Source organism: Drosophila miranda, chromosome 4 (assembly GCF_003369915.1).
Source record: "Drosophila miranda strain MSH22 chromosome 4, D.miranda_PacBio2.1, whole genome shotgun sequence".
Classification (NCBI taxonomy): domain Eukaryota; kingdom Metazoa; phylum Arthropoda; class Insecta; order Diptera; family Drosophilidae; genus Drosophila; species Drosophila miranda.
In genome coordinates, this window is record NC_046677.1 from 6730307 (window position 1) to 6752728 (window position 22422).

At 39.8% G+C, this 22422-nt stretch overlaps 2 protein-coding genes across 5 annotated transcripts in view; one reads left to right on the forward strand and one right to left on the reverse strand.

Moving 5' to 3' along the window:
- LOC108162207 (disintegrin and metalloproteinase domain-containing protein 10) overlaps positions 1-22422 on the forward strand; it is a 123346-nt gene that overhangs the window by 46295 nt on the left and 54629 nt on the right. The window lies entirely within an intron of this gene.
- Positions 20075-21881, reverse strand: LOC108162210 (ficolin-2-like). The gene is made up of 3 exons (XM_017296824.2): positions 21762-21881; positions 20734-21695; positions 20075-20656 (listed from the first exon to the last, which is right to left on the reverse strand). Exons 1-3 carry the CDS (start codon positions 21849-21851, stop codon positions 20524-20526), a joined length of 1185 nt encoding a protein of 394 aa, XP_017152313.2. The 5' UTR covers positions 21852-21881; the 3' UTR covers positions 20075-20523.

Sequence of the window (22422 nt, forward strand, 5' to 3'; positions counted from 1 at the left end):
ATAATAAAAAATAAATAAATAATAAATAAATAAAAAATAATTAGATAATAAAAAATAAATTAATAATAAAAAATAAATAAATAATACAAAATAAATATGAAAAAATGAATAATAAAAAATAACTAATAATAATTATTAATAGATTAAGAATTATAAAAAAAATATATAATAAGAAATAATTATGAAAAAATAAAAAACAAATAATAATAAAAATAATAAGTAAACTAGAGTAAAATATCGGACGACGACAACCAGAAACTTTGTATTTAATAGAGAGATAATAAATATATATATATAAAAAAAAAATTATAATACACAGAAAATAAAAATAATAAATAAACGAATAAAAAAATGTTTTATAAAATAAAAATTAATTCTGTAATACGTAAAGTCCATTCGCATTTTAACAAAGGGAAAGTCTCGTGAATAAATCAAGCATATATTTCTGTTGATATCCTTTTCATTGATGTGAAACAATGAATGATAAATATCTATTGCTTTGACTTGTATCTAATGAAACTTTCTTCGACCTAGGAGTGCTGCACCAGTTCAAAGTTCACCAGGGAACCCCCCAGCAGACCTTGTCGGCACTCAACCTGATGATGTTTAATATACAGAGAGAGAGAGAGGCGGACAGACACTCGAGTGTCGTTGCAATGGGAAATGTCGCAGAGAGCGGAACAACGTAGAACGACAATCGGGGGAAATGATGATGATTATGTTATGATGATGACAATGGCTAGAGTTAGAGATAGAACTGTGTACTGTAGCTACCCCAGCTCCCTCCTGTAGCTCTTCTGCATCGGCATCCGTCAGATACATTCATGTAACATAGATATGTACATTAGTTGGCTACACACTCGCGACGATTGTCCCTGCCGCTCCGATGCTCCGTTCCAGCCTTGGAATACATATTTCTCAGTGTCAGAGGGTGTTGGCTGCGTTGTTGGTTGTCTTGTTACAGTTTATATAATCAAATCTCATGCTTCGTTAATTCAAAATGTCGTTACGTGTTACATGACAAGCCCGCTCATGCCTGCTTCACGACTCGAATGTCTCTCAGCATTGTGCCACATCATCCTGACAACAGAGTGGCAGCAACAGCAGCCGCAGAAGCAGGAGGATGTCGATGTGGATGTGGAATGATGATGGGCGATATCCATAACTGAACAAGTGTAACGTAAATAATACGCAAGGCGCAAAAACGAATCGAATCGAATAGAATAGAACAACAAACTTTGGCATAACCGCATCATCACTCTGGATCCTGTGTCCTGTCCTGTCCCGCCCCGCCCCGCCCCGTCCCGCCCGCATGTGTAGCCTGTGGCTCCACTGATTGCCTGTTGTACATCCAAGCACTTCCTTTAAACAATATTTTGTTGTTTGATAAGCGCCACCACATCAAAATGGGATTACAACAATTGCAACCAGACAACAAAGAGCCCTGAAATTTTCATAATTGAAAAATGTATACCAATAAATTTGATTCGGAATTGGAAGTGGTACAAAAAACAAAGTTTTTTCATATTAATACGAAAATATTTAATTTAAATATATTTCATATATCGATATATTTCCTACAAATATACAAAATACTATATTTATTTTAAAGTTTTTTTTATATATGTTTTAAGTACAAAAAAGACTTTAAAACATTTATAATCTATCAAATTTTACTAAAAACCCGAATATATTTTTTAAAACAAGTAAAATCTTATGATTCATACGAAAGAGAGTCTTTGAAGCGCTCTCTGGTGGCCTTTCAACCAAAAATTTAAGAAATCCTGGATCCCACATTCAAAAGCCACCCTAAAAAAATCCAGTACTAACAAAATATATGGCCGTTACTCATGCGAAAAAGATGGTTCTATTGGTAAAAGGCAGGAGGGGTCCCTGAGATCTCTAATAAGTTTGTAGGAATGTTTCATCTGAGACTCTATCCCAAAGGGTATTCAAAGATTCGATGGACTTAAGCACACTTTTTCTTTCCTTCTTCCATACACATCCTGCGCTCAACACTCGCTTATCCTTCTTGGGGCCTGCGGTGTTTTGAAGCTTGTCAATGGCAGGACCTAGGAACCCATGAAAGATCCTGCTCGATGATGATAATGATGCGAAGGCTGGCCATGACTTGTAAAAGCTCAAAGAGCAATATCTGGGCTGTCTGGGGTGTCTGGGGTGTTGACAAAAAATTGTGGCCCATAATCCATATCTACGTGTGTACCCATCTATAGTTGGGGCTGTGTTGGCCCTGCTTCGGGGCTGGTGTTTAGCCCGGCCATAAACTTTATTTGCGTTTATTGTTATTGGCATTGTCTGCTCCAATTTTATGCCGCCTATAAATTTGTTTGGGGTCCCGGGTCCCCCCGAAACAGGAATCTACTTTATTTATTTTTTGTTGTAATTTGATGTTAATGGTTTTGTTGTTTGTGTCCTGTGCCCTGTACAGTAGTTACTTCTCGGGTTTTTATAGTTGTGTTGAGTAATTTTTCCCTGAAGTTGGGTCAACGCGAAACTTAACTCTTTTTGCCAATTAACTTGATGGCACTTGAAAAACTCGAAAGTTTCGCTGCCGTTGCCTCCTTCATATCCTTCATATGCATATGTATAAGTGTGTGTGTGTGTGTGTGTGTTTTTTTAATGCAGCACGAAAAGTTAACAAAACAAACAGAGACGGAGAGAGTGAGAGAAAGATTGTTTATATCACAAAAGTTTTATGTGAAGGCAAAGCTTAAAACAGATGGAAAATGCAAAAACTTTTGCAGACTTTAGAAGAAATTACTATACTTAATAATATTTAAGGTAAAAGTCTCTGCAGAGTGGGTCTGTTAGCTCTTGGGAGATACGTATACGTATTATAGAATAAATCATGATAATATTTGAAATTTGGGCTTGCTTCTGTCTTAGATTCCTTTCCAAAATCGATGGAAAAAAGATGATAGGAGGAATGACCCCTCAAGAGTCTGGCCAGAAGTCTGGCACTTACCTCTGCCTCTGCCTCTGTATGTGTGTGTGTGTGTGCTTCCTTTTTGGCCATTTGTGTTGATGTTGGTATTGGCCCTTGGCCCGAATTTTTGGCAAACAATCAGGAGCAATTATGGCCAGGCTCTAGCTTTTCTCTCCGTCTGGGCCGCCCCTGGCTTTTACCAATTAACGGCAATGGAATGTAACACACAAACGTTTCTTAATGATGCCGTCTCCGGGACTGCCTTCGTTTCCGTCTCTCTCTCTCGCTCACTCTCTCTCTCTCTTCGGTGTGTATCTTTGGCCAACCGCAAATTAATTGGCGCACTCACAATTTATTTTGTAATTGTAAAATTAATAAGTTTGTGGCTGCTGCCTGGCTGCCACATTTTGACTGCCAGAAGAGTGGGCGGTGGCGGCAGCATCGGCGTCGCCGTCAATGATGGCTTGAGGCAACTTTTTGTGAACAATTTTTAATTGCTAGTGTCGTCGGAGCTGTCGTCATCGTCACAAACCGTTTGCCAACTTCCAGCCGACGACAGGGACAGCGACTGGGACAACGACAACGACAACGACAATTACCAACTACGCTTCTTAGTTTTACTTATTTTTGTTTAACTTTTAGACAGCATTGGGATTGGGCCTGCTGAGGCTCTTGGGGGTACTACCTGGCAGCGGGGCAGGGGGGCAGGGGACAGGGCCAGGACCAAGACACAGGCATAGCCACGGCAGAGCCATCAGCATAATGAAAAAGTTTCGAACTGTTTACTCCCGAACAATGGGCACAAAAAATTTGAAACTCATTTGCTTGAAAGAGAACAAATGAACAGAAAATTGAAATTTTGAAATGTTTAAAAGCAAAGTTTTTACTCCGAAATGTAATGGGGGGAACAAGTTGGTTTGCTCAATCAATGGAAAGGTAAACCAAAATTGTTAAGAAAAATATATGCCATTAAATAAAGACATCCACGAATGGAATTTCAAAGTTTTTATTGGTTTAATTGGCATTTTCTCTTGGTGATAACTGAGATAGTATCTTCAAGAAATTCATTTGAATTTGAAGCAAGAAGCATCAGGAGCATGTTTTATATTTAACATTGAACAGGGAGCAGTTCATTAGTTTAAGAAAAGCCTTAATATAATTTAATTTAATTTTCCACAAAATCCTATTATTATATACGTAGATCATGTGGCCCCTACATGTAAATAAGTCTACATGAATATGTAGATAATATTTCATACCCTAAATGCAAGCACTGTCCTCTCTTCCTTAGGGACTTTCTGTCTCCTTCTGCCCTTCGGCATGAACACCTATCTTGAGAGAGCGGGCCGACTCTCTTTTACTTACTGTAGAGTCTAGACAGAGAGAGAGCTTTCTTGTTCGCTCTTTGGCGCTGCTTAAGCCTGGTGGTGCGTCACCGATCGGTAAATGGATGTCAGAAGAGAGCCCTCAGAGACATGTTACTGTAAAACAACAATAAAAATATTTCGTAGCTTAAAATATAAATCAATTCCACTGTACCCGTGTCTCGTGTTCGTGCTCATTTCCTTTGCGTTCTTGGTGTTGTTGCCGTTGCCTTGGCTCTCTCTCTCTCTCTCTCTCTCTTTGGCAATATGCTCATTATAAATGTGCAGTAACTGTATGAATGTACATATGTCTGTATGTATGTATGTATGTAGATATATTTTTGCATGAAAAAAAGAAGTAGCAACTTTTTTTCAATTTTCTGTTCGCATTGTTTTTGCTTGTTTTTTTTCCTACGGCCTTTTTTTTTGTTGCTGCTGCTTTTCGTTCTGTTCATCATCTCTCTCTCTCTCCCTATGCAGCGCATAGACACGGCAGAGACGTCGAGCCATTCCTGCTCTCTTGTGTTGTTGTTTTTGCCATATTAGAAACGCCATTTGATAATGGATTCCTTATTTATGTATGAGCGAAATCCCAGTATATAGCCAGCCATCCCGGGGGTGGATGGAAATACGGCGGAGGCGTGGCTGTGGTGTGGGGCGTGGGGCCTGTGTCATGGCTTAGTTAACGCGCTCATCCAAGCACTGGAAACGTGCTAAACGCTCTGGGGCTCATTAAGAATTTAAAAATGAATTTCCTGGGAAAATGGCAAACGCAAACAATGTGCCTTTCCTTCTTTCTCTTTTTTGTTTCTTAAGAGGAAATTTAAATGGTTATGTATTATTAAGCTGAAGTTGATTGATTAAATAAGTAAATAGAATATAGGCCTAAAAAGGGAGGATAATGATGCGATTTAGAGGAGTTCAAATCCAAAAATAAAACCTACATATCTGCGATGGGTATCTCTTGAGGGAAGCAGCCCCACGCACTCCACAGAAGAACCCTACATTTTTTAATTTAAAATCGATTCTAAAACTGAATCCCCAACAAAAGAACCCCCTCTAAAAGCTATATTTTCTTCGTTAAATTAAATATTACAACTAAATGCTGAATCGATTTTCTAGCAATGGAAAATATTAAACCAAAAAAATGTATACATTTGTACCTCAATAATTGAAATCTATATTTATTTAGAACAAATTGTAGTAAAGCCAAAAAAAGATTTTTCATTGGCATTTCCTTGCGTTTTAAAGGATTCAACTTTATCCTGGGGCGGTCGACAAAAATATTTATGCAAAACATGCATGCATGAAACAAAAGAAGAAACCAGTGAAAGGGGAAATGGGAAATGGCAAGACTTCTGGCCAAACGAATTGTAACAAAATATGCGAATGCGAACATTCGAAATGGATTTCTCAGCCTGCACATAACCTAGTTTCTATCCTCCTTCTTTTTTTTCGCATATGGCAATGGCAACCCTATTGATATTTGCATATGTGTGTGTGTGTGTGTGTGTGCCTGCCATATGTGAAAAATTTCCGGAGTGCAGGAGAGGAGGCTACATTTACCGCAGAAAACCATTTCTAGGTTATGCATGGCACTCGACTATGAAATATGTTTTAGGGCTTCGTAGGGGTCAGGCCGTATAGGGCTCTACATGAATTTATGAATGGTTTTAATTGAAATCGTAGCATCCCCCCAACCCCAACCCAATCCAAAGCGCCTGTCAACGCCGAACGAATGATGCATTAAACAAAGATTATGCGTTTGTTTTTCTTTTTGTGTGCTGCGGATTTCGAGTGCGTCATTAAAAGATAAACTCCCCAAAGGAGATAACTTTTTTAGGGCATCATTCCACCGTTTGAGCATTTGACTTATCAGAAGACGAAAAAGAAAAGTTATGTACTTCGAGAGTGAGTCTCAAAAGGCAAAGATTATGAAGAGCTTTTGTCATGGACTGGATGTCATTGTGGGTTTTTAGCTTAGAAGGTCAACTGATTTTCAACAGAATTTAAGAATTTAATTTCTCAAGGCCGCCTCTCTTCCAGTGTACCATGTACTCAAAGAGAGCACTCTCTAGTTTGTGACATGGCAACTACATGGTAACTGCACATTTGCTACATAATTTAATCGGCGGAATCGGCTTGCCATCCCTCTCTATTACAATGGTAGCTCTTTCTCTTTCTTACCCAACACGCTCAAGGCGCGCTCTCTTTATCTTATCCCTTTTGATCCTCTCTGAGCGAGTCGTCTCTCTCACTAACACCTACACAGCACTGGACTGACTGAATTCCTCTCTTCTCCTGCGATCTCCCTTGTTCCTATGCTCTTAGCAACATTGAGTCTAGACAAAATGTATCCAAGCCGCTATATCGTTTGCTTATTTATTATCTAATTCATAATAATCGCAACAAATAAAGAGCTATAAATCGCTGCGAAACCTCCACACCAATCACATTTCAGCAGATAAGGCAAGGCAATGCATCGTGTTTAATGATGCTAAAACAACCCAGACCCACCCCTCTGGAACCCCCATCCGTCTAAAGAAGGGGCGGGGATCACCAGGCAGAACGAACGTACATATTAGCAAAATTTCAATTGCATTAGCCCTTTGTCAACGCCAAACAGCAACAGCGACACCGACTGTCAGTTTCCTGCAATTAAAATGTGTTTCTATCTTCACTTGCATGGTACATACATAGGTATTCTATGAAAAAATACAATGTTTTAAATTCTAATATCTAACCATGAGCGCTCCTCTATGCTCTCATGGCTCTCATGGCTCCCATGCCTCATGTTCTGTTCTCAACAGCTCGCTGCTTGGGTCGCTGTTGTGTGCCTCTGCCCTCCAGTGCAGTAAATGACATTATTAACCCAGTTTCCAGTACTTTAAGCTTACAATAAATACACACACACACACACACATGCGTATATATGTGGGCGCTCAGACATCATGCGCTTCGACACCCACAACTAACAACAAAAGAGGCGGACGAAAAACCTGTCTTCATACTTGGGCCGATCAAATACCCTTTGATTTGCTTCAACATTAGTGCATTGATTCAGTTTCAGGGCTCTTCAAAGGACAATGACAGCTGTAATCCCATAAAATCAATATATTTAGAGATATAATTATCTATATCCATACATTTCCGTTGTCACTTGCACCCAAGGACTACGTTCAAAAACAGTTCTCTCAAAGCCTCGCTCTATGATCCTCTCTGAGAGAGTCTTTCAATCCGCCATCTCTCTCACCGACTCGAGAATAGCAACAAAAATGAAAAGTAACGGAACCCAAGCGCACCCTCATACACAGAGAAAAAATTCGTTGTCAATTCTTGGACACCCAAGTGATGAGAATATATTGAATAACGATCTTAAATACTTCAGAGTGCTTAAAAATCGAAAAGCGGTCTAATTTTGGTACTCACAAATGTGTAGAATAAATGAAAAAATAATACTAGAAAATATAACCAGAAATAATAATATAAAAATTCTAGACATCCCAATAAAATATCGGAAAAATTCGTTTAAAAATATCAAAAATACCACACATATCAAAAATTACCAAAGAACTGAGTTCTTTCAAAATTATTTTCAAAAAATTACCAAATGAAGAAAACTAGCATTCGAAAAATAATCTCAGTTCCAAATATACTAAAAATAATACTAAATAAAAAACAAAATATAATTCAGTAATAATTATATACAAATTCTAGACATCCCATCAAATATTGGAAAAACTCGTTTAAAAATACAAAAAATACCCAAAAAATACCACACATACCAAAAATTACCAAATGACTGAGTTCTTTTCAAAAAATTACCAAATGAAGAATATTGGCATTTAAAAAATAATCTCAATTCCACATATACTAAAAACAATACTAAATAAAAAATTAGCATAAAATTAAAAATAAAACAAAATATACCAGAAATGATTATATACCAATTCTAGACAACCCAATAAAATATCAGAATTTAGTTTTAAATACCACAAAAATACTAGATGTACCAAAAATACTCAAATACCAAAATGTTAGTAACTTTTTACTCTGGTTCATTGATTTTTAGCCACAAATAAAATTGCAGTGTAGAATTTTCGCCAGTTCAAGTTTCTGTTGAAAATTCCATTTTTTCAGCTTTTTTTTCTCTGTTGTTGTTGTTGTTGAGCTTCTTGTTGCTTGTTTATTTTTCGCTTGACGAGCTTCTTATTATGTTGTTCTCGCAGTTAGTTGTTGGCGTTAAGCCGACTACGGGATCAGAGTCCCAGTTGCAGTGAGTGTGCCCCGCACCCAGAACTCCACTGAAGGCAGCTCAGCTCCCCTCTGCGCTCGCCCAGCACTTGTGCAGTCAACGCCTTGCGCTCTAGAGTCAACAATGTTATTATTACAAAAAAAAAAAACGATGGGGGGGTGGTAAAGAAAATCACACATGAGTGTAAATGAAAGTACAAGGCGGTAAATGAATCGGTTTCCTTGGTTGGAAAATACACTTTCGAGTGTTTATTGCAAAAATTCTCCCTATTGTGTGGGTCTTGTTTTGGATACTCTTAAGCGTTACAAATACCCAAATGATTAATTTGCTTTGGCTCGCCCAAGGGTCTTGCTATGCAGCATTTTCTTTTTCTGGGCCACCTTTTGTGCAGTTTCCGTTTCCGTTGCCTGCTGGAAGTTGCCGAGGGACGCACGGGGGGGCACAGTTTCTTGATGCAGTGTTGCAGCTAAGTCATTGTTGGCGGCAACCCTTAAACAATATTAATTTCGTACGGCCACTTGTCCCAGTCGGTGCATCTAAAGACAGAGAGGGAGAGGACTCTACTCGGAGACAGAGGGAGAAAGATAATGGGAGAGAAAGTTAGTTAGTTAGTTAGTTTTAGTTGGATCCTTGATGTTGTCTTTTCCGCCGTTGTTGTCTGCTCATAAATCCAATTATAAGTTATAAACTGATGCTCTTGGATATTTTCCCCAAGCTCCCTGGAATACTGTACATATTTGTATATATTATCTAGAAATAATGAGCCAAGAGCCCCCATTCACAGTGCTCAATATATACATATATCTTTTAGATAGAATCATTGCGAAGTCAACTTGAGAAAAATTTGATTTAATTCAAGGCAAATCATGTAATGAAATTAATGTACTTATTTGTACATGAATTTCGAATTTGAGCTACGTATAAAAATGAAGATACAATCTATCTAGATAACGATACATAAAACGATAAATAGCTTAAGATTTAGTTTAATTCCTTTAAAATCCTAGTGCGGGTTGCCCTAAAATGAATCAATTTATTCCGTTTTGGTGTTTCAGATTATTAAAATACAAATTTTAAACATAGCTTAAATTTGAATCAAATCTCTATGGGTTGGGTCTTATCATCATTTGACTAAATGAAAGAAAGGTGGGGAACGGAAAAATATATTGCGAAAAATACCATCAAATTCCATTGTTTTCAAGATCATATTTTCCATTGGGATTTCTGTAATAATAAGAGATTTAATATTATAAATTCGTAATAATTAATACCGTTAGTTCGGTATAAAATATAATTACTTTTCTTGCCAATAACTGTACCACCAACCAACTGCAATTTTTTCTGCGGAATTAACTTCCTTATCACCGTCACTGTCATTGTCCCATGTGGAAAATTTCATGTTCAGGTGATAAGCCAGTAAATCGCCGGCTGTTCCTGAATATTTTCCCAACGATTTCAGTTTGTAGCCTTCCGATTCGCTTACTATTTTAAAATCGTCGTATCAAGCATAGCTGGTTTCTCCATTGACATCTTGGAGCTCGATGCACAGCTCGTGAGGCTGGAGCAGGGTCATTCGATGGATTTTTTCCAGTCCCAGAAAGAAGTTCTTCCGGAGGTGCCCGAACCCATGTTTGTAGTCTTTACAGTTCCGATTAAAGCCCACATTCCCGCGGACTCGTCTCTGAATTACAGTCCAGCCAGATCCGGACACACTAGAATTGCAGGGCACAACGAATGGATCTATTCCGGGCAATCTTATGGTATGGATTTCAGTGGAGTTGGTGAATGGCAGACAACTGCTTGCCTCCGAGATGTCTTTCAGCTTTTGTTTGAGGGAATTCGCTTGATCCTCCAGTACTCTGATTGATTTATCCTTTGATTGAATTTGGGCCTCTCTAGATTGAGTTTGCATTTCCATTTTTGAGATCTGGTCTTTCTTGTCAAGGATTTCGGCCTCACGATCTTTAAAATCTTTCTCAATTTTCAAAATTTCGATTGCTTTCAGGTGCAATTCAGTTTCCTTATCTTTCAGCTGTTGATACGAGCTCTTAATTTTGGCATCCGTCTGTTGTTTAAGATGCTCCATCTGTTTCAGCATCTCGTTTACCTCAAGTTGGACCTTGAGATCCTCCATCTGTTTATTTGCCTGAGTTTCCATTGACTTGGCAAGCTCAAGCTCGGATTTCATCCTTGAGATCGTTAATCGTTGCATCCTTCCCCTGGCATAGGGCCGCGTACCTGAGTAGCGGCTTCACAATCGGATAGCAAATGGCGCCACACCGCCCATCGTCCTCATCGCGGGTCATCTCACAGTGCTGGAAACGGAATACCCAACAAATTAGTTCATTCAATTGCAATTTCCCAATGCACTGAGTTCTCACTCTTCTCGAAGCTATTTTCCGTCGATAGAGTCACGTCTGCTTCTGTGTGGAGGAAGAAAAGCACCAGAATCCAATATATTTGCATGACTATTCCCGTTGAAAGACTTGAATCAAACTGAATGCAGGATGAGGGGCTCAAGTCCTCTTATATACCAATGCTTATCGATCAGAGCCATAGATCATTCTTGCAGCCGACCTGCCTCTTGTTTTCGAGATAACAAATCCTATATCCCTGTTCAAGATTATTGTTGGTAATAGATTATTTCTTATACTAGGTAATGTATGTTTTCTATCAGTGTGCAAGTTCATCAAACCTCTTATTATTTATTGTTGTGTATTCTTGAATCACCGACATTCCTTCGAGCCATTCCTTCCCACCAGTACACCTCCTCCTTGCTGGCAATGTGGGCCGTGACCGAGGGAATGATAGCCTGAACGGGAACTAATAATTACCTCCCATTGTGGGCCTTTAATTTTATTCGTTTGCATTTTGTTTTCCGTACGTTTTTGGCGTTCGTTTTGTGTGGGGGGAACTACTTTTAATTACAAGTCTCGTTGAGTTCTGACCAGAGGTAGCCCCGCCCCGAACCGCCTAACTGTTGGCAATTTATGTTGCACTCCGGCGAGGAGAGTGCATAAAGTTTCTCAAGTGGCGAAGGCAATTTTGTACTTGACATGATGTTGCGTGGCTCTGGCTCTGGCTCTGGCTCGGGCTCTGGCTTTTGGTCTTCTCCTGCCAAGAAGTGGGTGGAAATGTGGATTGTGGACGAGGGTTTGCTGCGGTTTTGGTGGGTGGTTCCTCTGGTCCTGGTCCTGGTAGTGGGGCGTGTGTTTGCATAGGTTACGGCGGTGAAATCGTTTGTTAAATGAAGCCTAGTTTTAGGTAAGTTTCTGGTATGCAAATAAATCTGTGTAATTATAAAGTTTCTGGCTATGTTTCTGAACTTTTCGAGCAGTTCAAGAGTTTCGCGTTTATAATTAAAGAAAATGGGGATGAATCTTTCTAATTTTTGAAAAATATTAAATTAGTTTGGAGTTTTTTTTTTTTTACTGAAAGATTAAGGTTTTTTTTTGTCTATTCTGAAGAAAAGTATGGTATGTGGTATTTTCCGGTATATTTTCGAGTAATGTCCTGTTATAATGTGCACTAAAAAAAACGTCATTCAACCATGACTTTATCTGGTATATTTTATAAAAAAAATACTAAACGATTGCATGCAAGTATGGTGTTTTTTTTTTTTATTTTCTACTCGTAGTATATGTATTTATGGCATATTTTCAAGTATTTTTCTGATATCATGCGCCATAAGAAAGTTCATTGGTGTATTTTATACTCTGGTCTATTTTCTAGTATAATTTGTAGTGTTTTTCTTACGTGCGTGATGCACATCGAATGTATTGTATTTTTTTTTTTTTGGTATATTATTTAGTATTTTCTGTTTATCGTATTGTCCTATTTCGTATAAAATATACATCCATTCCAATAAGTATGTTTGTGTATTTTTTGGTATATTTTCTAGTATTTTCTGTTATTTTTCATAAAATTTTTCTGCTATCTCGAATATTAATAAAACTTCACACAATTATGGTTTTTTGTTGTATTATTTTCCCATATTTCTCTAGTATATTTCGGTTTTTTTTTCCTTTTTTTATTTTGATATTCCCCGAAAAACTGAATTGAATTGAATATAATTGAATATAATTTTATTTTCAGCGTCACATTTTTTTATATTAATATTTTTTCTGAAAAGAGAACTTGTCAAAGGGAAATGTTATACAGAAGAATACTCTGGGCAACTCTTTGAAAAAAGAGAGAGAGAGAGCGAGTGAGAGAGAGAAGAATAAGGAACATTTGTAATTAGAACTTTGGAGAGAGAAAGAGAGAAAGTCCTTCACAAAAGGTGCTCGCTGTCGAAGTTTTTTAATTGAAAATACTCTCGACTTGACGTCGTACCCACACCCCCTGCCACCCCCTGCCTGTGCCTCTCCCTGTCCCTGTCCCTGTCATATGCACTTAGTGCAACTCCAGGGCACCATTTCCTTTGACTTTTCGCCAATTAAAAAACTTTGCCCATTCGAGGAGGTTTCCTTTCTCCAACCCCCATCGAAAGTTGATTCAGCTTACACACTCTTCTAGTTGCAGTCGCCTGCAGTCGTCTAGTCTGTACGTTGCACGATTTATGGCAAATATTATTAACATATTAGTAACTCATCTGTGAACTTTTTGGCCATCAAGCAGCGGAGTGGTACCATTGTCCACGAATGAAATGAATGTGGCTGAAAAGTTTGGTGTTCCTTCAGACAGACACCAAACAGCATCACAAAACAATTTGAATATACATATAGTGCGAGTGAAAAGTTTGTCCTTGCCGCGATGTTCCATCAAAAAGCAAAGCCAGACGCCAGATCTTCTCTCAATCCAAGGAGTAGCAAAAATATGCTTAATGATCCAAAAGTTATGTACAAATTGTTCATTGAAATAAATTAAATGACATATTGACAACGGCCAAGAACTCATCTTTCCCCCTCAGTCTGGAGGGTTTTGTTTTTCTTTTCAGGCGAGGAACAGCTTTAAGCCCACTAGAATGTACATTCCACTCTGTGTTTCCATCACGATTACCTTTCCATCTAATTGAAGGGCTTATTGGTCTTTAATCAGAGAGGGAGAGTGAGAGAGCACTCCCTATCGTTGGGTTGTCTGGTTAAATACTCAAACAGACCTTCCCTGCGGCTGGTATTTGTCTGGGTTTCGTTGTGTAATTTATTAGATTTTGGCAAATATTTTGCCAGAAGCGCATTTCACTGTCAGAAGATGTGGCGTCAGGGCCCAGACAGTGGCTGCGGAGGAGGAGGAGTCACAGTCGAAGGATACTGCCGCGGACTGCTTATGATGTAATGTTTTCATAAGCACATCTCTGCCTTTCTCTCTCTCTCTCACTCTCTCTCTTTCTATCTTTTGTTTGGGAAAGAAGTTGCTTTTCTAGACAGTTTTCCTTCGAAGATTTTCCTTTCATTGTTTTCGCTGCTCCTTGAGGCTCCTTGCAGCTGACAGCTGCCTGCCAATAGTTGATTTTAACAATTCCCCCCCCCCCCCCCCCAGTCGGTTTTCCACTTGATTTTCCCCCAGTCGGTTTTCCACTGGCTAGCCCTGATTTGTAGCCTCTAGATTTCTACCTATTCAATATTTTAATTATATAATTTCGATTTTGTTTTCGCTGATTTTGCAAAATTTAGTGGGAGTTTTCTAAGCATAAATCTTTGGCCTGAGATTACCCTGGAGGGGCAGAGATACTGCCTGTCGATATCCCATCGAATCGGTGGAACGGCGCATAGCACGTACGCCACTTGAGCGCCAAGATTTTCGCCCTCAGAACTGGGTAGAGTGGAGGAGTCCTGTAGGCTGTGGGATGAAGCGAGATGTGGTTTGGGGCGGGCGGGCTGTGGCACACGTCCTTGTGCTAGTTTCCAAGTTGCCTGCTGCCGCCTTTTCCGCTGATGTCTGGCTTTTTGGCTGCCCTGGAAATTGAAAGTCTCCGCTACCCCCCCCACCCCGTTTTGGTCCTTGGTTTTGGCTTTCGAAAACATTTAACGTAATGCCAGGAGGACACGTGCACGTGCTCCCAGCCATCAATTGAGCTTCTGTTGCCATTTATTTACCTAACTGTTTTGGCTGCTCTCTTAGCCTGGGCACCCACTTGCCGTTGTTGTTGTTGTTGTTGTCTGCTGCCATGTGTTAAGTGCTAATTGGGTTATTCTTAGCCGCTGGCCAAGTCTCTCCTGCAGGAAGCCGCTGCTCCTTTGGCTGATAAATTTTTAAAATTACTTAATGGCTAATGCCGCTAATTATATCAAAGTGTGTGTGTGTGTGTGTGTGTGTGTGTGTGTGTGCATGAAAACAAAATCCATCCCCCCCCCCCCCATTTATCCTCAAGACTGGCCTGCCCTTTTTTCTCCCGCTGGCTAATTAAAGTTTCAAGTCCTTAGCTGGGGACAAAAGCAGCAGCTTACTCTCTTTTGCTTTTACTTCTGGAATGTGTAAATACCATACTTGTAGATACATTTCGCAGGAATCGGGCTAATTACGAGGTTGCTCTGAAGAGTTTGGGGCCGCAAGGACATGTGGGTAACGAGTCCTTACTTTAGGTAGGGCATATTTTTCACAGCTATCTATAGAAGTTGCAGTTTCAGGACCACGCCATAATCGAAAGAATACAATCTGGAATAAAGGGTATCGAGTAGTCGTTAGGTGAAGATTTTTAGCACTAAAAATATGGGAGAAATACAATCAGAAAATGAAGGCCCTGAAATGGTAAATGTAAAGTCTTTTCACTTACATTTTCACATTATATTTGATTGAAACATACAGTGCCGGCCTGGAGTGTTGGCACAGCCATAACTTTCGAGTTTGCTGCTGTTTTCAGAGCTTTTCCATTGCGATTTTTAAAAGAGAAATAAGGTGATACGATAAAGTAATCAATTTTCTATAGGATTTTATTATTTTACTTCTTATTTTGTTGCTATTTTTTTTTTTTTAATTTTTGAAAAACTAAGCCGAACAAAGTGGCATTTGGCACTTCTTAATGAGCCAATGCTCTTGTAATTTGGCCATAAGGTCACTTTTTTTTTGCACAAGGACTCATACTTCGTTCTATTTCTGTGGAACTGTCCAATATTCGATCTCCAATGGACTGGCGACCATTTCGGAGCATCGTTCAACGGTTGAAAAGAGCTTCAAAATGATCCAAAAGTTGAAGTTAATTAAAAAATATCCACGATAAAGAGTTCTGCTGAGATTTATTCGCCCTGATATAAATATATTTCATATTTAAATAAATATATTACATATTTTGATTGTTTTATATTTCGAAAAGAAATGGTAAAATGTTTTTGTATTTAAAAGCCATGTCGTTAATTTTTAAAATAATTGGATTTCTTTTTTTTTCTCCAAGTGTAAGCCTTAGGACTTTGCTTACGTTATTTTTTTATTCCTTTTTTCATGATAAAATTATACCGCTATCGTCCGCCCTCGCAACGCACTCTCTCTTCGTTTATTCCTCGTTCTTCTCACTCTCTCATCAGCGCGCTCAGTAAAGCTGAGCGTAAAACAAGACCCGAAAGAGAGTTAGCGGACCATCCCTTGTATACTTCAGCAGGGAACCTTACTTTTTGCTGAGAGCGAGGCCTGGAGAGCAAAAGAGTGGGAGAGTCTTTGCTGTTGCTGCTGCGAGAGCGATCAAAAGAGCGTGGGCATTGCGTGAGCGAAGATCAAATGAAGGCCAAGAGAGCCTGCAAGAAGAGCCTGTCCCATCGCTGGCATACGATATTTACACTCCACTTATATTAAGTGATCCCCAATTAAGGGCCAAGAAGCCGCTACCGCATAATCTGTAGATTTCATTGCCCCTCTTTCACCCACCAAAGGCTGCCCCAAATGCTAATGTGAAAATTAATGGACACAGGCAGGCGACACAGCATTGGGGGCATAAATATAACGATAAACACATCAACGCCCAGGATAACAATTTGGAGTATCATTAAGGACGATTTCAGAACCCTTTCAGGGCGGCAGGCAGCACAAATAGACATAAATTTAAATGGCTGAGGGGCTCAGCTCTTGTGCCGCCTGCCGCCTGCCCCCTGCCCCATCGTCTGTCAAAACAAATGTTTGCCAGGAGGACAAAATGCAAGTTGCAGCTGCTGTTGCTGTTGCAACCACCAACTGTGACTGTCCTTTGGTGGTTGCGGTGGTGGCAGCCTGCAGTTTCTCTCTGTCTCTGTGTGCTCGTCCTGCCCCTTGAATGCCGCTGCTGCTGCCACATAATCAGGACAAGTGTCCTGGGTTGTGTGCGACATTTTGCCAGGTTGCATGTTGCATTATTATTATTATTATTATTATCTTATATGCATTTCCATGCACGGAAGAAAACACAACCAGATACTTCTTTCGAGGATACACTTGCCTTTTCCATGGATTTCGCTCAGTGTAATGAATGGCACCTCTGTGGAAGGAGGCTCTGGGCTCTCGGCCTGGCTTTAATGTACAGGTGATATTACTGGGGGTGGGGAAGGGGTGTCTGTATGCAGATGGATCTCCAACTTAGCCTTGAGCTAAAGTTGAGCTCACTCTCTGCCTCGTGATGATTTATGCACGTGTTTAGTGTGAAAAATTTACATTAAATGCATACACAGAAGCGAAAGTGTTGCCCAGAAAGAGAGAGAGAGAGAGAGAGCATGTGGCATGCAGCCAGTGGCAGGAAGGACTCATGGCCTGCACAGGAAGTGAAAGTGTGTTTCTCCACCCTCCCTTCCTCCCTCCCTCCCTCCCTGCCTCTCTCTTTCGCTCTGTCGTTGCGGTATTGAGGTCACTGGTCATTATCAAGATGTTGCAAAAGAAATGCCATAAAGTGTGCTCTGACTCTAGTCCAAGACGGCGCGCCGTCTTGTCCCCCGTCCTGGCTCTCATTTGATATGCAGGGCAGATAAAGGCCAACGCGCATTCAGTGCTCCCTGTGCCCCACTGTGTGTGTGTGTGTGTGTGTTTGTGCCCCACAATACGGGGGATAGTTTAATGCCAAAGCAAACTGTTGAGCAAGCAAATATCTTTTGCTTCCCCCGAGCACTCGAGGGATGTTCAAGCAGGAGAGCGCGAGGCTGCGAGAGTCTGTCTCGGACCGGGACGTATTTTCTTTACAGTCATTTCACGGGTCTTCCATATATTTAAAAAAAAAAAATAAGTGTACAATAAAATATGAAAAAAATTAAAATTAAAAAAATAAAATAAAAATAAAGTACCAAAAATTAAAATTAAAAAAAAAATAATAAAATAAAAAAAAAATATAAAAATAAATTAAATAAAATTAAAAATAATAAGATAAAAAAATTGCAAATACATTTATAATTTCTATAATGCTATAATCATAAATAATAATGATATAAAAATAATAATAATATAAAAATAAAAGAATATACAAATAATAATAATATAAAAATAAAAGAATATACAAATAATAATAATATTAATTTTATACAAAATGTAATAAGATGTTTAAGCATAAATTTCTACATTCATTTAAAAAATCAATAATATGCAGGCTCCTGTTTTCCGCCAAAACGTTCCGTTTTCGTTTTTGGGTGCTCGCGTTTTCGCGAATTTGGTCACATTTTCCCCAATGTCCTGTTAAGCGCACAATTTGGAGTATTGTCCGACGCTTCTGCAGCCGAATCGGGCTGCGTCAGCTGTTTGCACGAATCCGAAAAGTGTTGTTGCCCAGACCAATCCAAATTTGTGGTTGGGTTGAGGAAAAATTATTTATAAAGCAGGCAAATGTCACATTGCCCTGGTAATGTTGTCAAATTTATGTTAATGCATTAATAAGCCATATATTTTTTGTTTGATTTAATTAACATTAAATTTGTTGTATAAAATGTTTAAAAAGGAAGAGTGGTGCAAAATCGGAAAGTTTTTGCCAAAGTAAAAGCCGAAGACTGCCTGAATAATCCAAAATATTCGAATTTAAACAATAAGTGAATCAGGGAAACAATGTGAAATCTCCAAAGTACTTTCGTACTTTCATTATTTATCACTGGCTTCGGATTTATCTGTACTTCTGCATCGTCGAATTTTTGCATTCGTAGAAATCCTTGAGCTTCAAGGACCCAAGAAGTACACGAGACACCAAAAATGAGTTTCTAGAAGCCGCTGAAGTGGCGGTGATTGAGCGAGACAGAGAGTGTGGGCGGTGCTGTTTCGCGGGCCACATTGTAGTCGGAGTTAGAGATGTGCCTGCCAGGTGGGGAGACTCTCTGGCTAATTATCCAACATCCCCTACCCACAACATAAGCCACACCATAAGCCCTCCCCTCCTCTCCCCTCAACTTGGGGTCTCGTGCACAGGAAGTGGCCCAACGAGAGCTCCAATTAGCTGCAATCCGGCGCTTGAGTGTGTGCACGAATGTAGACCATGGGTCTTGGGGATGTACATTTCTAATGGGCATTTCTTCACCGATTATTCGGCTTGAAAGATTTAGCTTAGGAGATTTGCAATCGAAACGGATTGAGGAGTCCTGAGGCTGAATCAGAGCCCTGTTTCAGGCATACATTCATTCCTTCCATTGACTTATTTCGACTTGCAGGCATTTGGCACTCTTTTTGGAGGACCTGCCTTTGACCTGCCTTTCGACTTCCTTCTGGCGAAGGCATTGAAAGGAGGCGCAATAATTCTTTCCTCCGCTGCGGCAGTATATCCTTCTACACATTTCACGCCCACGGCTGGCCAGGGGCAGGGGCGGGACAGGGCACTCTATGTGTGGCACGCCCCCCCCCCACCCCCGTCTGGCAAACAGCCTTTCAATTTCAGTTGAGAATTTTTTGCTTGCAATTGTTTGCACTTTTTCCCCTCCTGCAATTCCTGCAATTCCTGCACTTGCGGCATCCTGCTGCAAATTTACGCGTCCCTGTTTGAGGCTTTGTCGAAAGGCAAAAAAAGATCCACCTTTGGGGCCAGCAGTTTCTGCCGCGCCTCCTCCCGAACAAATTGCATAGACATTTGTTATTTTCGGCTAAAGCGGCTTTCAGCCTGTTGTATTGGCATTTATTCTTCCTCCACACGAGTACTATATACTCTTACGGAGTGTAATATATGTTTGCTCTGATATACATACATTTTGCTGGAGAAAGCAAAAGGAAATTGCATTTTTATAGCCCGCGCTACGTTTCCTTTTGGGTTTCTTAAGTCCGCTTTATACCTGTTGTTTATTTATGGCCTTTTTTCCCTACTGAACGGCGTTCCTTCTCCCCTTAGGCTTTGTCTTTTGCATCTGCTTTGGGCTCTCTCCGTTTTTTCTTTTTTCTTAAAGCAACCCAGACCCCAACCAGAGCCCAACCAGAGCCCAGATATGGGTCTCCCCATTGTGTGGGGAAAAGGTGAAATTTATAATGTGTATTCCTGGTATTTAAGGACAAATTTTATGGCATTTTAGTTGACAGTTGAAAGCCGAAAGCATAATTCAAATGCCCATAGAAGTAGGCAATGATATTTTTATTGCCCCATGACGCAGTGTGCGTGTGTGTGTGTGTGTGTGCGGTACAGTGGATACACTTCGGACTGGTCTATAGATGTTTATTTCATTAACTTTAGGTATTTTATTTTATGCACAAATCGAATCAAACTAATACCAATATTTTCTTTATTATTTTTTTTTTTTGTAGGTAAGATCGAAGATTTCTGATGGATTCGCGGCATGGAATGATGGCAGCTTGGCGGTATTTATTTGCCATTGCATATATCCTTGAACATCATTTTTGTGTCTTACTCATAAACAAGCTACTAGATTGCAGAAACTGCATCAGAATGGATTAATATGGTATGGTAGAATTTCCCATAGAGGATTCCCCGTGAATGAGGATACGAATATACATATTCTAGAAGCTATTACAGTGTCGCGCCACGTGTTCCTCGACTCCTCGACTTTCAAATTTCCCCAACTAAAAACATATTTAATAACTAATGGAATTTGGTTCGATCAAATCGCCCTTAAGCATCGATTTAACCATTTGTATGTTCTGTGAAAGATCTTTTATCTGTGAAAGATCTTTGGTCTTATCATCATTTGAGAAAATGTAAGCGAGATCGTGTAGTCCGCCCAATGAATGCCGTATCTTTGATTGAGACTTCTTTTGCCATCTTCATAATATTTTCCATTGAGGAAACTGTAATATAAGGAAACAAATTAATATAGTAAATTCGTAATAACTAATAGCGTTAATTCTGCGTTAAATTTGAGTACCTAGTCGAGCAATAGCAAAACCACCAACCACCTCCATAATCGTTTGCGCAATTGCTTGCCGCATAAACGTCATTGTCATTGTCCCATGTGGAAAATTTCATGTTCAGGTGATATTTAGTTAAGGAATCTCTAGCTGTTCCTGAATATTTTCCCAAAGATTTCAGTTTGTAGCCTTCCGCTTCGCTTCCTATTTTAAAATCATCGTAACGAGCATAGCTGGTGCTTCCATTAACATGTTGGATTTGGACGTACAGCTCGTGAGGCTGGAGCAGGGTCATTAGATGGATTTTTTCCAGTCCCAGGAATAAGTTCTCCCGGAGGTGCCCGAACCCATGCTTGTATTCGCTCCAAGTGCGATTAAAGTCCAAATTGCCTTTTACTCGTCTCTGGATTACAGTCCACCCAGATCCGGACACACTGGAATTGCAGGGTACATAGATTAAGCCTATTCCGGGCAAATTTATGATATGGATGTCAGTGGAATTGGTGAATGGGAGACAGCTGCCTGTCCATGTTTGTTTAAGAAAGTTCACTTGATCTACCAGTTCTCTGATTGACTTATCATTTGATTTCATTTGAGCCTCTCTAGCTTGAATCTGCATTTCCATTTTTGAGACCTGGCCCTTTATTTCTCTCGCCATTTTCACCATTTCGTTTGCCTTCAGAAGCAATTCAGTATCCTTGACCTTCAGCTGTTGATCCGAGCTCTTCTGCCTGGCATCCGCCTGTTCCTTGAGATCCTCCATCTGTTTATTTGCCTGCATTTCCATTGACTTGGCAAGCTCAAGCTTGCTTTCCAATTGGGCGTTGTAAACATCTTTCTTTCGGATTTCATCCTTGAGGTCGTTAATCGTTGCATCCTTCCCCTGGCATAGGGCCGCGTACCGGAGTAGCGGCTTCACAATCGGATAGCAAATGGCGCCACACCGCTCATCGTCCTCATCGCGGGTCACCTCACAGTGCTGGAAACGGAATACCCAACTAATTAGTTCATTCAATTGCAATTTCCCAATGCACTGAGTTCTCACAGCACTCTTCTCGAAGCTATTTTCCGTCGATAGAGTAACGTCTGCTTCTATGTGGAGGAAGAGAAGCACCAGAATCCAATATATTTGCATGACTATTCCCGTTGAAAGACTTGAATCAGACTGAATGCAGGATGAGGGGCCCAAGTCCTCTTATATACCAATGCTTATCGATCAGAGCCATAGATCATTCTTGCCTCCGACCTGCCTGGTGTTTTCGAGATTACATTTCCTATAAAGCATTGATAATATAATATGTATGCGGGTATCACATGTGCCTTTACGCGTAGATCAGAGTGGCATCTTTATGTGAATGGCCACAGCCTGTTCAAGATTATTGTTGTTGATAGATTACTTCTTATACTAGGAACTATGTGTATTGTCGATCTGTTTGCAGGTTCATATCAGCGAAGCTTATAGGTCCGTAGTCTTTCTTTATTATCTCCTAGACTGTCATTTTTATGCCCTTTCTCGACCTCAGCTGAAATCGGAAGTTTTCTGTCGGGGATACCCGCTCCTCACTTTCTATTTTATGAGAATTAATCAGAAGGAATTAAAGTGAAACCTCATCTGGAAATCCTCTCAATTATCCAAATCGATCCGCCAGACATTTATGAAAGCAATTTTTGCTCAAAATTGAATAGCTTTAAAGGACTTTAAAGTC